The 16853-nt window shown below is 32.5% G+C and overlaps 1 protein-coding gene across 1 annotated transcript in view; it reads left to right on the top strand.

The window, feature by feature from the left end:
* Positions 1 to 16853, top strand: part of PDE3A (phosphodiesterase 3A) — a 328828-nt gene that overhangs the window by 288186 nt on the left and 23789 nt on the right. The window contains exons 10-12 of the mRNA XM_051961386.1: positions 4424 to 4535; positions 10502 to 10615; positions 10851 to 11050. Of these exons, the coding sequence (XP_051817346.1) occupies positions 4424 to 4535; positions 10502 to 10615; positions 10851 to 11050 (426 nt within the window). The remainder of the gene's footprint in view (positions 1 to 4423; positions 4536 to 10501; positions 10616 to 10850; positions 11051 to 16853) is intronic.

The raw sequence follows: 16853 nt of genomic DNA, 5'->3' as shown, positions 1-16853 counted from the left end.
AGCAAAATAAGCAGAACCAGAAATACATTGTAGAAAATAATAGCAAGAATGTATGATTATCAACTATGAAAGGTTTGCTTTCTGTCAGTTCAGTATCCAAAGCAGCCTCAGTAGACTTTGGACAGAAAATGCCTCCTGCATCCAGAAAAAGAACTAAAGAAACTGAATGTAAATCAACATATACTATGTTCATTTCTCTTTTTTTGTTTGTTTTTCTCCCATGGTTTTTCACTTTTGTTCTGATTTTTCTCTCCCAACATGATTCATAAAGCAATGTGTGTCAAAAATAAATAAAATTACTACAAAAAGATAATTTTAAAAAGGATACACATGCATACACCAAATGAAAAAAAAAATCACCAAATTAATATATCCTAAAAGAATCTATTATGCCATTTCTGTAATGTGATAATTCCCTTACATTGCTCCCTGGGCAGTGGCCTGGAAACTAAAGGATTGCAAAAGATATTATTTAGTACCTTATTCATTATAGTTGTACTATACATATCTCAGAGTTACAAAGATGAAAACTAGTTTAATATGGTCTTTCTGAAATGGTATATTTACCCACTTCTTGACAGAGAGGTACTGGCATCAAAGTGCAGATTGAGATATATGTTTTAAACACAATCAATATAAGAAAATGACTATTTGTTATAACTGTTTTATTGACTGAGAAGAGGGTGGTGGTAAGGAGAGATGGTTGGTGTTAGATTGCTAAATTAAAAAATAACAAAAGAATAAATAAAGAAAAGAGGGTCATTTTAAGAATTAAAAAATTATTTATTTTAAAATTATTTTCCTTTTAAATTTTGGGTTTCAAATTCTCTCCCTCTTTGCTCCTTCTTTCCTCACCTACTGATAATATAAGCAATATGATATGAATTAAGCATATAAAATCATGAGAAACATTTTATATTATCCATATCCTTTAAAAAAGCAAAAAAAAAAAAAAGAGACAAATTATATTTGAATTTGTACTCAGAGTTCACTAGTTCTCTCTCGAGAATTTTTAAATTTTTAATTACCATACATTGTCCACGACAGGGTTTCTTCCTCCTCCTCCTTTCTCCTCCTCTTCTCCCTTTTTCACCTAAGAAAATTTTTATGCAAGTCCAGGTATATAGGTATATAAAATAGCCATAGAAATCAAATATTTACTGTTAGAAATCATCAAGAAATTTATTTTAAAGCAATTCTTTGAGACATATATATATATATATATATATATAAAATGTCTTTTACTAAAGATGAAAGCAAATTTGCATACTAATGAGAGAGGTAATTATTTTTACATAGACATATTGATAGGATGAATAGTTGATACATTTTTACTGTAACTAAATTTTTTGCAACCCTCCACATTGTTTTTGATCCACAGTTTAAAAAGTTGTAGTCTATGGTACTTTTGTGGTATGTCTCTACTAATCAATTTTAATTAGGTCTATTTTGTTGCTTTTGATTTGTACGAGATCATTACTCTTGCCTTTTTAACTTCAGTTGAAGCGTAATATATTTTATCTCAGTCTTTTATTTCAACTCTATATATGTCTTTCTGTTTCCAGTGTTTGTTTTGTAAGTATCATATTGTTTGATTCTGGGTTTTGATCTATTCTGCTATTCCTTTTCATTCCTACTCAAATTTGCAGTTGTGACTGCTGTGTATTTATTTCTATATTATTTTCTTCTGTTTATCTTTCTTACTCCTTTTTAATCCTGCCCCTTCTCAAAAACTTGTTTTGTTTCTGATCACCATTTCCTTTAAGTTGCTCTCCCTTTTATCACCCACTCCTATTTCTCTTTCAGGTATTTATATTTATATTTTTCTATATCCATTGCATGTTCATGTGCGTATGTGTGTGCACACAATGTGTGTGTGCAGTCTTCCTTCTTTCAATCAATTCTGATAAAAGTAAGGTTTAAGAATTGCCTACATCTCCATCGTAAAACTTCTGCCTTGTACTTTTCTTTTATGTGAAAAAATTTGTCACATTCTGTTTTTCCCTTTTCCCTTCTCCTACTATATCCCTCTTTCTTACCCCTTGATTGTTTTAGTTTTTTTTTTGAGATAATTTGAATATAACAAATTCACAGCCCTACCCTCCCTCTATGTAAATTCCTTGTCAGTGCATTAATAATAATAAGGTTCTTAGGAGTTAAATGTATCTATCTATCTATCTATATAACAATCTAAACAGTTTAGCTTTACTGAGTTATTGGTTATTATTTTTTATATTTATTTATTCAAGCTTTTCTTGAGTCTTGTGTTAAAATGCCTACATTTCTATTCAGTTATATTTTCATCAGGGATGCTTGAAAGTCTTCTATTTAAGTAAATGTTTTCCCTGAAGGATTACACTCCATTTTTCTGGGTAGTTTATTCTTGGTTGTAATCCTAACTCCTTTGCTTTCTAAAATATCAGATTCCAAGCCTTCCATTCTTTTAATATGGAAACCACTAAATCTTATGTTATCCTGACTGTGGCTCCATGGTATTTGACTTGTTTCTTTCTAGCTGCTTGAAGTATTTTCTCTTTGACCTGGGAACTCTGGAATTTGACTATAATATACCTGAGTATTTTCATTTTGGAATTTCAGGAGGTGAGCAGCAAATTCTTTCCATTTCTATTTTACTCTGTGGATCTAAAACATCAGAGTAGTTTTCCTTGACAATTTCTTGGAATAAAAATGTACTGGCTTTTTAAAAATGGCTTTCAGGGAGTTCAATAATTATTCAATTACATCTCCTGGATCTATTTTCTAAGTCAGTTGTTTCCCAACAAGATATTTTACATTTTCTTCTTCTTTTTTTTTCTTCTGACTTTATTTTATTGTTTCTTGATGTCTCATGAAATCATTAACTTTCATTTACCCAATTTTCATTTTTAAAGAAATATTGATTTCAGAAGGATTTTGTACTTCTTATCCCGACCCGCTTTGACCAATTCTGTTTGTAAGGAGTTCTTTCCTTCATTGTATTTTTGTGCTTCTTTTTACCATTAAGACAATTCTGTTTTTAAAGGTATTATTTACATCAGAATTTTTTTGTGTATGTCCTTCTTTTAGTGAGACTTCTTTTTGGCTCTTTTTATATTATCTTCTTTTGAATTTGTCTTGGAATCCTCTGCCAGTATAGGAGCTTTTTATGTCAAATTCTTTTTTTTTTTTTTATGCTACTGTTGCTAATCTTTTTTTGGTCTAATTCTTGACTTTGAGCTTTATGGCAAAATTGGTCTCTGTTCACTTGGTATGTGTTCAGTTGTTTTCAGTCATATCTGACTCATCATGACCTTATTTGGGGTCTTCTTGACAAAGATATTAAAGATATACATGGATATTCAAATATAAACCCACAAAAATACCATTGTTCGGTGGAATAGCCTTGGTCCTGAGAAGATTGTTAGTGGGATGGGAAGCCTTTCTCTCCTCTGGAAAATAGAAGTGGCTTCCTCAGGATAGAGGTACATGGGAGTTCCTTGTGCCTGTCTATGACTTGAGAAAGAGAATCAGAAAGTAGATTTTCTCCAGATAAACAAATAGCAAAAAACACTGAAACAACTTTTTCAGAGGCTCCCAAAATAAGCAGACATGTACATCACTGCTGAACTTGGGAAAGCAATCCTAACTTTGAAGGTTGTTTCATTGGTAAATATGAATTCAGTAATTCTCAAGTTCAAAATTTAGAGAGTTTTGGGAATCGAGGCCTCAACAATATTTTTCGGGGAAAAAATCATTGCTAATTTATTTCCTGAGCTGGGAAAAGGATTGCTGTTTAACTTCCTCAAACATGTTTTCTATCTGAGGGGAGCCAAGAAGTAACACATGAACCAAAGAGAAAATGCTATTGTCTTTAAAGTCCCCTTTGGGATTAGACCTTGTACATGAGGACCTATGTTTTTCTAAAAAGTCCCTGAGCCATAAGCTAAATAAGGGGAAAAAAGGTTGAAAGCCTACTTCTGAAGGTAAGGAATTCTCATCCCTGAAAACCTTTGAACACAGACTGGATTATTGCTTTTGCTGGCATGTTATAATAATCCTTGGTCATCAACAAGTTAGATCCCTCCCAAACTGGAGTTGTTATGACTTTATAACAACAATAGACAATACAATCCTTTAAGTTCACAATGTACTAGTTTACTATGTAAATAAATAATGATGCTATATTATTTACAGTATTTCTATTCTTTTGGAAAAGGCTGGAAGTTCTTTATTTTAAGACACTTAGACTTAGATTTTTGAAACTTAAACGGCCTCAAACAATGAAAGCTAGACAATAGATGTCCACCAAACATCTAATTAATACTATTAAGGAAGCCTCTTATGATAATGAATTAAATTATTTAATGAGATATGCTCATTTTTATTTATAATTTTAGACCTGTGCTACGACATTTTTATAGCATTTTGTCCTTCCTTTCTTTAGGTATCATACAGACTTTTTGAAGACATGGGACTCTTTGAAACTTTTAAAATTCCTGTAAGAGAATTTATGAATTATTTTCATGCCTTGGAGAATGGATATCGGGATATTCCTTGTAAGTACACCTAGTTATGGTAGTTGAAAATAAGATTGCCAATTTCCAACTGTTACATTTGAATTTATGAATAATTAATGACAATAAAATATGCTAGCTTTTTCCTTAGCAATAACATCACAAGAATATGTAAAGGCTCTATGTTTTGATTTGTGTAATGACCTCTACTTGTGGGATTTTCCTCCAAAATGCTATTCAAAGATTAGACATAGGATATCTATGTAAAAATAGTTGTTAGTCCCAGATCTTTAGATTTTCAGAATTGTTTTCTTTAGAATGATGTTGTTACTATATTAATTAGAACCATTGATTAACCTTTTCTTTTGTAAAAATACTTCTTAAAGTTTTATGTTTTGAATTATATCTGGTATAATTTTTATTAAAAAAAGGAAAACTACATAGGGAAGAGGAAGTAAAGAATAATTATCAAAGTGTGCATACCCTTTGATCCAGAAGTGTTTTAATTATGTTGTTGTTAGTCCTTTCTCAATGAGGATGAATGACTTCAAGATGATTTTTTTGACGTACAAGTAAATTGGATTTTAGTGAAGCAGGACTGTGCAAAATCATCGGCCTTCTGTCTCCTCCAGAGTCATCTTTATCTAGCCAGGATGATTGGAGATGGCCCTGGATGCAGTGGGAGGCCTTGGCCTTTTTAAGCCAAAGGCTTTTCCAGGTCTCAGTTTGTCTGAGACAACAACCATTCAGTGATTAAAGACTATGTAAGAATTGAGCAAAATTTCTAAAGAGCAATTTGGAACTATGCCCAAAGGTCTATCAAAGTGTGCATACCTTTTGATCCAGCAGTGTTTCTACTGAGCTTGTAATCCAAAGAGATCTTAAAGGAGGGAAAGAGACCCACATGTGCAAAAATGTTTGTAGCAGCCTTTTTTGTACTGGCAAGAAACTGGAAACTGAATGGATGCCTGTCAGTTGGAGAATGACTGAATAAGTTATGGTATATGAATGTTATGGAATATTGTTGTTCTATAAGAAACAATCAGCAGGGTGATTTCAGAGAGGCCTGGAGAGACATATATGAACTGATGCTAAGTGAAATGAGCAGAACCAGAAGATCATTGTACACAGCAACAAGAAGACTATATGACAATCAATTCTGATGAACATGACTCTTTCCAACAATCAGATGACTGAGGCCAGTTCCAATGATCTTGAGATGAAGAGAACTATCTACACCCAGAGAGAGCACTGTGGGAACTGAATGTGCATCACAACATAACATGCTCACTCTTTTTTTTTTTTTAATTTTTTTTTTTATTATAGCTTTTTTATTTACAAGTTACATGCATGGGTAATTTTACAGCATTGACAATTGCCAAACTGTTTGTTCCAATTTTTCTTCTCCTTCCTCCCATCCCCTCCCCCAGATGGCAGGTTGACCAATACATGTTAAATATGTTAAAGTATAAATTAAATACAATATAAGTATACATGTCCAAACAGTTATTTTGCTGTACAAAAAGAATCAGACTTTGAAATAGTGTATAATTAGCCTGTGAAGGAAATCAAAAATGCAGGCAGACAAAAATAGAGGGATTAGGAATTCTATGTAGTGGTTCATAGTCATCTCCTAGAGTTCTTTCACTGGGCGTAGCTGGTTCAATTCATTACTGCTCTATTGGAATTGATTTGGTTCATCTCATTGCTGAAGATGGCCAGGTCCATCAGAATTGATCATCATATAGTATTGTTGGAGTATATAATGATCTCCTGGCCCTGCTCGTTTCACTCAGTATCAGTTTGTGTAAGTCTCTCCAGGCCTTTCTGAAATCATCTTTTTTATTATTTCTTACTGAACAATAAAATTCCATAATATTCATATACCACAATTTATTCAGACATTTTCCAATTGATGGGCATACACTCAGTTTCCAGTTTCTGGCCACTACAAAGAGGGCTGCCACAAACATTCTTGCACATACAGGTCTTTTTCTTTTCTTTAAGATCTCTTTGGGGTATAAGCCCAGTAGTAACATTGCTGGATCCAAGGGTATGCACAGTTTGATAACTTTTTGAGCATAGTTCCAAATTCATGCTCACTCTTTTTGTTGTTATTTGCTTGCATTTTATTATGCTTCTTTTTTCTGGTTTGATTTGATTTTTCTTGTGTGGCAAAAGAAGTGTATAAATATGTTTACACATACTGGATTCAACATACATTTTAACATGTATTACAAAAAATCTAAAGAAAAGAAAAAAAATTGAGGCAAAAAATGACCTAGCTTGTCTACTCAAAAGAGTCAGTTTTAGAGGGGAAGACCCTAAGAGAATTAGAGTTAAGGAAAGAGTCCATCCAAGGTTTAGAAGATAGCCTATCCCATAAGAAGAGTTAACAAAAATTTTAATGACTGTGTCCTGCTGTAGGAGATAGGATCAGAGTATTTCTAAGCTCCATGGGATATCCAGTTCAGAAGTGTGATGATATAAGAACAGAGTTACAATATTCTGGCCTCAAGCTGGGTCTATGGTGAAATCAGAAGATTGAACTACAACCAGTTCCTGTTATATAATGCAGTTACTTCTACTTCAGCTCACCACCTATAATAAATTGGGAAAAAACATAGAAAGAAACCTGACTTTAAAGTTAAGTCCTTACTTTACCATTTACTAGTCAGTGACCTCAACAGATCATCTACAGTAGTTTCTTGGTCTTAATTTTTATAAATGGAGATAATAATGAAACACTTGCTTTTCTGGGTTGTTGTGTGCATCAGGTGAGGTCATGTATACAAAATATTGTATAAACTTTAAAACTTGGAATGACAAATATTGTTAATATTTATTCATAACACACTGATTATCAAGGATTAATGGCTAAGCCTAGTTTCGTTTTTAAGTGTTTCTATTATAATAGATAGTATTAGAGTCCCCTGAGATGGGTAGTAACATAAGTATATTTTGGTAGGGAGGGCTTTGGCTGCAGGGGCTATGAAGACTGCAAAGAATGAGAAGGAGAGATCCAAGCACTGCAGTGAACTTCACTGAGTCCAATCACAGCCTCACTATGTTGAAAGTTTTTTTTTTTTTTTTTTAAGATCATGCTGACCTTGGGCCCATGGCTGCTACACAAAATACTCAGTGTTCCTGAAAATCCTTTTTTCACAGCAGTCTTAAAGTTTGCTGCAAAAGAATTTAAAGGTTCTCCAACAACAAGTGCTGTAATTACAAATGAAGAAATAGGAATGAATCTTATGTAGAATGGTGGGAATGTTTTCCTAAAGCATGGCTCAGAACTATGAATAATTCCTAGAGATCATGATTGAGAATGGCTAATTTCTGCTTAATGAAAATCTATCATTATCTTTCCAAATAAACATTGATGTTTATTTTGAAATTTTCCATTTGTCTATTTACATTTTTATGTACCTATTCTCGTAATGACATTGACCCTTTATGTTAAAGAAGGAATACATACCATGAATAAAGCAGCTGCCTTAAGAAAGAAACCAACCACTTCACTGCTACCTCACTACATTTATGAAAGGAGTTTCATTTTACTTTTAAAATGGAAAGATGATATTACTGAGAACCAATTCTTTCCCAGTAAAATAAGAAAATTAAAATTTGTTGAATTTTAAATCATGCCAATCATAGATTAAACCATTTGTCTGATTTACAGATAAGAATTGCCAGAGAACATAGAAAGAGGTGAATAGGTATATTTACATACAATTTAAGATTAAAAAAACAGATGAACTAATTAACATATAAATATTTGTTTTTATTATCATTTGGGTTTTCTGTGTCTTAGTTGACTCCAATTTTTATTTGGGTTTCCAATTAACTCAGAAGTACCCTCAACTGAACAATATGAACTTATTTTAATTATGGAAAATATCTCACGCCAACTAGTCTACCTGTGTTCCTACAAAATTAAATATAGTTAGTAGTGTGAATTTTAAAGTAAATTCAATATAACAGTTGCTGATTTTATGTCCCTTCATGAATCTATTCTAAGAACTCTCATATAATCTTGATCTCTTGTTATGTGTAATTCTGCATTGAAATCTGAAAGGGAATGAATACCATTGAGAAGATGTGAAATCATCCAAAGTTCAAGAAAGTGCTATAATCTCTCTTTTGGTGTGTGTTGAACTTGAAGTTCAAGGGGCTTGGCAGGGCAGAGGAAGACAATTCAAGCGTCATGATCACTAAAAAGAGAAAAGTCAAGTTAAAACTGAAGTGATAAGAAAGAAAGCAACAAGTCTTTTGGGAGATAAGAAGCAATATCAGGGTAATTGATAAAATCCAGAAGGAATGAGAATGAGTGGCAAAAGGGCCAAAACAAAGGAGCAACAGAGCAGAGAAGGAAAAAAGTAAATATGAGATTGTTTAAACAAGCAATAGAAGAGAGCCAAGTATATATTCTTCTAACTAGTATAAAGGATAAAGCACCCATGTCTTTCCCAAAACACTTTCCTTAATACAGGGAAAAGAAGAGATAAACCCTTAAAGAAAAAGGAAATGAGTTATAGTAGGGAAATTAATGCACAGACATAATGCTTAATATGCTGGTTCCTGTACATTGTATGAAATCAAGGCTCAGGAAAAAAGTAACAGCTGTAATACAGCTATGTTTGACAAATGCCTAAGTTAGCACCCCTAAACCAAGTTATCTATGATTTGTTTTCAGTGATATCGTCCCTCAATATTCCTGTTTCTGATCTAAAAGTCATTGAAAAGGCAAAATATTCTTATAAAAAATAGAACTGAACTAGCTATGCGTATTTTCTAAAGGATATTTTTAGTATTGTACAGTTATAAATGACATTAGAAATCAAGATGTGATTGATCTTATAATTAAGTTATAATTAATTTAAGACATAGGAAGATTCTTAGCCATCATTATGCAGTTTGGTAGAGACAGAAAAATTAAGACAATGCAAGTGAACTATTATTTTTTGAAAGATTTTTACCTAGAAGAATTAAATATTAGCCGTTAGTTATGCAGACCCATAAGCATTCCAGTTAATCAATGTTCTACGTTAATATCGTTTATAGGTCAAAATATGCTTACATTTATATACTGCAGAAAAAAAGAAAATGGTACAATGAAATAATTTACATTATTAGGTTTTAATTTGTTAATAGTTGTGTATTAAATTCTCATTTAAGTGGTTACACATCAAAAAAGAAAGATTTTGATAGGGAAAGTAAGTGAAAAAAATGAATTTGAATATAGAAAAGTTATAAATAGGCCAAATTCAAGTGGGTTATATCAAAATAAGGAATTCTCAATAGACTGAGAGAGTCCTTAAATTTTTTCTATTAAATTTGTAAACAAGATTAAAAGCCTATTATTTAAATCTTCTGTCTCATTGTACTTTCTTTGAAGGGTTCTTCTGGAGGAATCTTCTATGCCTCCAATGTTATACAATAATCCTTTGAGTACTTCTGAAAAGTGGTGGCCAGAAAAGGGCTCATGAAAATGGGCAAGTCTTATATTCTTTTGGAGCGTCATTTTCTCACCTATTATAATGAAATGAAATAAAGGAAGCTATTGGACTAAATAATTTCAAAGGACCCATCTACCTCTAAATCCTATTATTTTATGACATAACTGTAGCATTTAATGTACTTTTGTATCATTCCTAATGAACATGTAAACAATGAAAAATTAAAATTCTGTTCATAGGAGTATTTTCAGATATGGACCTTTATTACTTGTGTATTTTTTTTCTCATCTATCAGTAGAAATTCTTACATTCATCCTTATAAGTATTGTGCATATTGGTCATTTTTTGTTGCTGTAGATGATATAAAATAATGCTTTTGCCCTTTTTGTATTGACTGATTTTTAATTAGACTTGAATTATTTATCCAGTAGATGTCACTCTTGGTCTTTGGACACAAACAGTGTTAAGACAACATCTATTCATTTGTCCTGTTTACAGATCTGGAAAAAATAGTGTTCATATCTTTTTTTTTTTTTTTTTTATAAACAGATCATAACAGAGTCCATGCCACTGATGTTTTACATGCTGTTTGGTATCTTACTACTCAGCCTATTCCAGGCCTCTCAACTGTGATTAATGACCATGGATCAGCAAGTGATTCAGGTATTTTTTTTCCTCCTATAAGCAATATGAATCTTAGTCAAAAGACTAAGTAAAATTCAAAAGTTCCTATCATTTATGTATTTAAGTACTCTAAGTTTGGGTGTTAAAAGCCAAATTAGATTCTTGTTCAAAATCAGAGTAAAAACAAATAATATTATTTGAGAGTATCTATGTGTGTACATGTGGGAACTGAATGATGAAATTTAAATGATATCTTTTTTACATCTCTTCTCAGATTCTGACAGTGGAATCACACATGGACACATGGGATATGTATTTTCAAAAATGTATTCAGCAACAGATGATAAATATGGATGCCTGGCTGGCAATATCCCTGCCCTAGAGTTGATGGCTCTCTATGTGGCTGCAGCCATGCATGATTATGATCACCCAGGAAGGACAAATGCTTTTCTGGTTGCAACTAGTGCACCTCAGGTAAATGTCTGCCTCAAAAGTAGAATGATTCCATATCATGAAAGAATCTTTTAAATATGTATTCATTTCATGTGGCCTAGTTTTTTTGAGAATTAAGTTAATATTCACCATATTTTCACTGTCTCTAGTCATAATCTCATATACTGTGACTATAGAGAAATTTTTTTTTTCTGAAACCATTATCTTCCTCATTTTATAGCAAATAATATAATATTCTATATTATAGTATAGTATTCTATCACATTTTTATGTGTATATATGTATATATTTACAATATGAACAATTCAATTGGCCTTTATTGAACTAAAATTTAGAAAATATGCAGCATGATTTAGAGCCTGAAAATCCTGAGGCTTCTTCTTGCCATTCTTCCCTGACATGAAGATATATAAGTTCTTTAATTTATTGCTTTTTCATTGAATATGTGTATAAGAATTGGAAGTAGTTAAAAGACAATGATAAAAATTGCACTCCCTCTCAATAGAGTTGGTTAGTTTTAAGTTATTAAAGAATTAGGATTTTATTGGAGAATGAGGATCTTGATGAAAAAGCATTAGGATAGATTTTAAGAATAATTTTTTACTTAGTGGGGGGGTGTAAAAACAGAGTTGAAACTTTGGAAAAGTAGTGTTTGATGTTGATTTCCTTTGGGTAAATGATACCCTTGAGGGTAAAGTTTTGTACATTCAGTTCTCTCTGGATGTAGATGGCACTTTCTATTCAAAGTCTATTAGAATGGCCTTGAATCATCTCATTGTTGAAAAGAGCCTAGTCCCTCAGAGTTGATCATCACATAATCTTTTTACTGTGTGCAAGGTTCTCTTGGTTCTGCTTACTTCATTTAGCATTAGTTCATCTAAGTTTTTCTATGTTTTTTCTGAAATCAATCTGCTCATTATTTCTTATAGAACAATAATATTCTACTACATTCATATACCATAACTTATTCAGTCATTCCTCCAGTGAGAGGTGACCACTTAATTTCCATTTCTGTGCCACTACAAAAAGGGCTGTTATAAATAGTTTTGTGTATGTGGGTCCTTTTCCTTCTATTATGATTTCTTTGGGATAGAAACCCAGTAGAGATACTGCTGGATCAAAGAGTGGGCATAGTTTCAAATTGCTCTCCAGAGTGCTCTCCAGCAATGCATTAGTGTTCCAGTTTTCCCAAACACACACACATATACTATATATCATCTGCAAAGACTGATAATCTTGTTTTTACATTACATTGTTATTCAATATTTTACTAGAAAGGTTACCTTTATTTAATATTTTACTAGAAAAGTTAGCTTTAGCAACAAGAGAATTAAAAGAAATTGAAGGAATTAGAGTAGTACTGGATTTTGGCTTAGGAAAAGTGAAACTGAACTATAATAGTGGTGAAAATAGGCAACCTTGTTTCTCTCCTCATCTTATTGGAAATCTTATCCCCATTATATAAAATGTTTGCTGTTGCTTTTAGATAGATGCTACATCTAGAAATATAAAATTTTCCCTAAGAAGTGATTTGGCTGCATACTATAAGCTTTGGTATGTTGTCTCATTATTGTCATTCTCTTGAAATTATCCATTGTGTCTATGATTTGTTGCTTCACCCACTTGTTTTTTAGGATTAGATTATTGCTTTCCAATTAATTTTTAGTTTATTTTTCCATGGATCTTTATTATATAAAATTTTTATTGCATTATGATATGAAAAGGATATATTTACTATTTCTGCCTTTTTGTATTTGTTAGGTTTTTTGTGCTATAATATATGGTAAATTTTTGTGTAGACACCATGCACAGCTGAGAAAAAGGTATATTCCTTTCTGTCATCATTCAAATTTCTCCAAAAATTTACCATACCTAATTTTGCTAAAATTTTATTCACTTCCTTAACTTCATTCTTGTTTAATTTGTGGTTTGATTTATATTGTTCTGATAAAAGAAGGTTGACATCCCTTGTTAGTATAGTTTTGCTTTGTCTTCTTGTGAAGACACTTAAATTCTCCTTTAAGAATTTGGATGCTACATCACTTGTGATTATGTTTACTACTGATAAGACTTCATTTTCTTTGAAATTCTTTAGCAAAATGTGGTTATCTTCCTTATCTCTTTTATTTAAATCTATTTTTGTTTTTGCTTGATCTAAGATCAAGATTACTACCACTGTTTTTTTTTTTTTTAATACTTCAGCCAAAGCATGATATATTTTGCTTCATCCTTTTTAACTTTATATATATGTCTCTGCATCAAATGTATTTTTTCTTATATTGTAGGATTTTGGCTTTTAACTCAGTCTGCTATCTGCTTCCATTTTATGGTTTAGTTCATCCCATTCACATTCCCAATTAAGATTACTCAGTATTTCCCATTATCCTGTGTCTTTTCTCTCTCCTTTTCCTCTTTCCTTCCTCACCAGTATTTTGCTTCCGACCATTATATCCTATAATAGTTTACAATAATTTACAGTTTGTAGTGGTGAACAGTATTTTGGGCAAACTTGAAGTAAGCTTAATTATTGTTTACATGCATTCTAGTACCTATATCTCCACAGTATTTAATATACCATGCTAAAGACCTATCATACGGTTTAGGGGTTTGATGGAAGTGATAAAATTTAGTAAGAGGGATGGGGGATTTAGTGGAAAAAAAATTATAAATTATTATTTGCTTATGCCTGTATGCTTTTACCATTTCTTCCCTTAGTCTGGCCTCCCTTTTCTCACCCACTTCTTGTCCTTTTCACCTTCTATTTCTACCTTCCCTTCTATTAGCTTCCCACTTTGCTTTTCCCTTTCTTCTCCTACTACTGATAGGCTGAGAAAAATTTCCATACTAAACTAAAGACGTATGTTATTCCTCTTTGAGCCAAATTCAATGAAGTCATGATTCAAACAATACTCACACCCTCACACCTTTCTTTCTTTCTCTCAAGTATAATAGGCCTTTTGTGTATCTTCATGTGACATAATTCACTTTATTTTACTTCTCTTTTCCTCTTTTCCCAGTACAATCCATTTTCCACCCCTAGTTTCTTTTTATATCATTATATTAAAATCAGCTTCTACCTACAGCTTCTAAGTATACTTCTTATAACTTCCCTGACAAAGACACAATATCAAATTACACATACCGTCTTCCCATGTAAATTTTAACCTTTAGAAAACATATTGGGTTTTTTTCTTCTGTTTACCTTTTTATTCTCCTCTTGAGTTTTGCATATAGAGATCAAAGTTTCTGTTCAGCTCTGATCTCTTTCATCAAAAATGATTTTAAAATTCTGTCTCATTGAATGTCCATCTTTTCCCCTGAAACATAGTGCTTATTTTGCTGGGTAATTGATTCTTGATTGTACTCTAGCTCCTTTCCTTTGCAGAAATGGTATTCTGCAGAATACCATTCCAGATCCTCTGATCCTTTAATGTGGTAGAAACTGCTAGGTCTTGGTAAATTTTGATTGTAACTCTGCGGTATTTGAATTGTTTCTTTCTGCTAGTTTGCAGTATTTTCTCCACAATCTGATAATTCTGAATTTTAGTTATAATATTTCTTGAAGTTTTGATTTTGGAGTCTCTTTCTGGAGATTATCTGTGTATTTATTTAATGCCTATTTTACCCTCCAATTCTAGAATATCAGGGCAGTTTTCCCTGATGATTTCTTGTTTTTTTTTTTTTTTTTTTTTTTTTTGAAATTTTATTAAAGCTTTTTTATTCACAAAACATATGATGAGTAATTTTTCAACATTGACTCTTGCAAAACTTTCTGTTCAAATTTTCCCCTCCTTCTCCCACCTCTTCTCTAGATGATAGGCAGTCCCATGTTAAATATATTAAAATATATGTTAAATCCAGTGTATGTATACATATTAATAGTTATCTTGCTGCATAAGAAAAATAAGATCAAGAAGAAAAAAAAAACCTGAGGGGGAAAAAAAAACAAAATGCAAGCAAACATCAATAAAAAGAGTGAAAATGCTATGTTTTGGTCCACACTCAGTTCCCACAGTCCTCTCACTGGGTGTATATGGCTCTCTTCATCACTGAACAATTGGAACTGGTTTGAATCATCTTATTGTTGAAGAGAGCCATGTCCATCAGAATTGATCATCCTATAGTCTTGTCTTGTACAATGATATCCTGGTTCTGCTCATTTCACTCAGTATCCCTGATGATTTCTTGAAAGATGTTGTCCAGCTTCTTTTTTTGATCATGGGTTTCAGGTAATTCAATCATTTTAAAATCATTTCTACTAGATCTGTTTTCCAGCTAAGTTTTTTTTTTCTCCCCCAATGAGTTATTTTACATTTTCTTCCATTTTCTTTTCACTTTTTGATTTTGTTTGAGTGATTCTTGATGTCTTATTGAGTCATTCACTTCCATTTGTCCAATTCTAATCTTTGGTGAATTTTTTCTTTAGTTTTGTTACCTCCTTTTGCATTTGATCAATTGTAGTTTTAAAGTGGATTTTTTTCCCCATTTCATCAATTCTGTTTTTAAGGAGTTGTTTCTTTTTTCTATTTCACCATACTTTTTTAAAGAAGCCTTTTTCTTCAGTATATGGTTTTTTTCATTTAACCAAATTTATATTTTTAATAAGTTGTTTTCTTCAATTTCTGTGCTTCCTTTTTGAAAGTATTTACTTCCCAAAAAAAACTTTCATAACTCTCCTGTAATGCTTTCATTCTTTCCCCCATTTATTCTATCTCTCTTTTACAATCCTTTTTGAACTCTTCCAAAAAAGCCTTTTTAACTGGAGACTAGTTTATAATCCCCTATGAAGTTTACTTGAAGGCATTTTGTCTTGCAGTCCTTTGCTTTTCTGCTATTCCCTGTCTTTATAGAAGTTCTCTATAATCAGATTTCTTTTTGCTTGTTTGCTCATTTTTAATATTTGAGCTCAGTTCCTAGGGCACAGAGGAGATTGTACTGAATTTTCTCTGCTGGATGACAAGGGTTTTTCACTGAATGCATTAGGCTTCCCCATTGTGCTGGCTGGGCTTGGTGAAGTCTTTCCTGTTATGCTAGGGTTCAGAGGCACAAAATTTGCTTTCTATAGTTACACTGGAGTCTCACAGCTAGTCTGCTAGTCTACTGGCCTTCTGAACCAGGGAAAAAGGCAACATTGCCATATTTTGGTTGAGCCTTCTGTTAAATCCTCTGAACTGGAGCTCCCCATGCCATGGCTATACTGGGCCATGTTTCCCTCTGTCCAATTGAGACATCTTTCCTGAAGTCATTTCAATATATTGATGAGATGCAAATGTGGCGGGTAGTGGTAATGAAGAGGTAGGAGAATTGGGGTAGGGAATCCTCTCTGGTAAGTGCAGGTTCAATGGGAAATAATTTGCAAATGCGAAGTCTGTATGGCAAAAGGGATTTTTATTGGCACTCAGAAGCCAGATTTGTTAGGAAGACAGACTTCTTAGTGGCAAGGTTCTGTTAGGAAAATGGCAAAGGTAACACTGAGAAGAGAATATTGTCATAGTGGACAAAAGTCCTAGCAGGCAGCTTTGCCAAGAAAAGAGCTTCCTTAGCAAGCATAATCCTGTTTGGACTTCTGCAAAGATTCAGGTTTCAGAGTTGTCTTTTATTAGCCATCTGAGGTTGGGGCTTCAATGCCCCAGGCCTAGATTTCCAGTTGAAAAGAGATTACTTATCTTGGAGTTTTGAGCCACACAATAGAACTATCAGGCCGAGATTTCCAACTGAATAAGACCACTTAACTTGGAGAAGGTCTTGTCTAGGAAAGGTATACTTTTCCCTAGGGAGAACCTGAGACCCTGAATCACCCTTCTTTTACAGATTAAAGGGACAC

The sequence above is a fragment of the Antechinus flavipes genome, chromosome 5 (assembly GCF_016432865.1).
Source record: "Antechinus flavipes isolate AdamAnt ecotype Samford, QLD, Australia chromosome 5, AdamAnt_v2, whole genome shotgun sequence".
Lineage (NCBI taxonomy): Eukaryota > Metazoa > Chordata > Mammalia > Dasyuromorphia > Dasyuridae > Antechinus > Antechinus flavipes.
The sequence above is the reverse complement of the archived record's forward strand: the minus strand, read 5'-3'. Positions and strand labels throughout refer to the sequence as shown.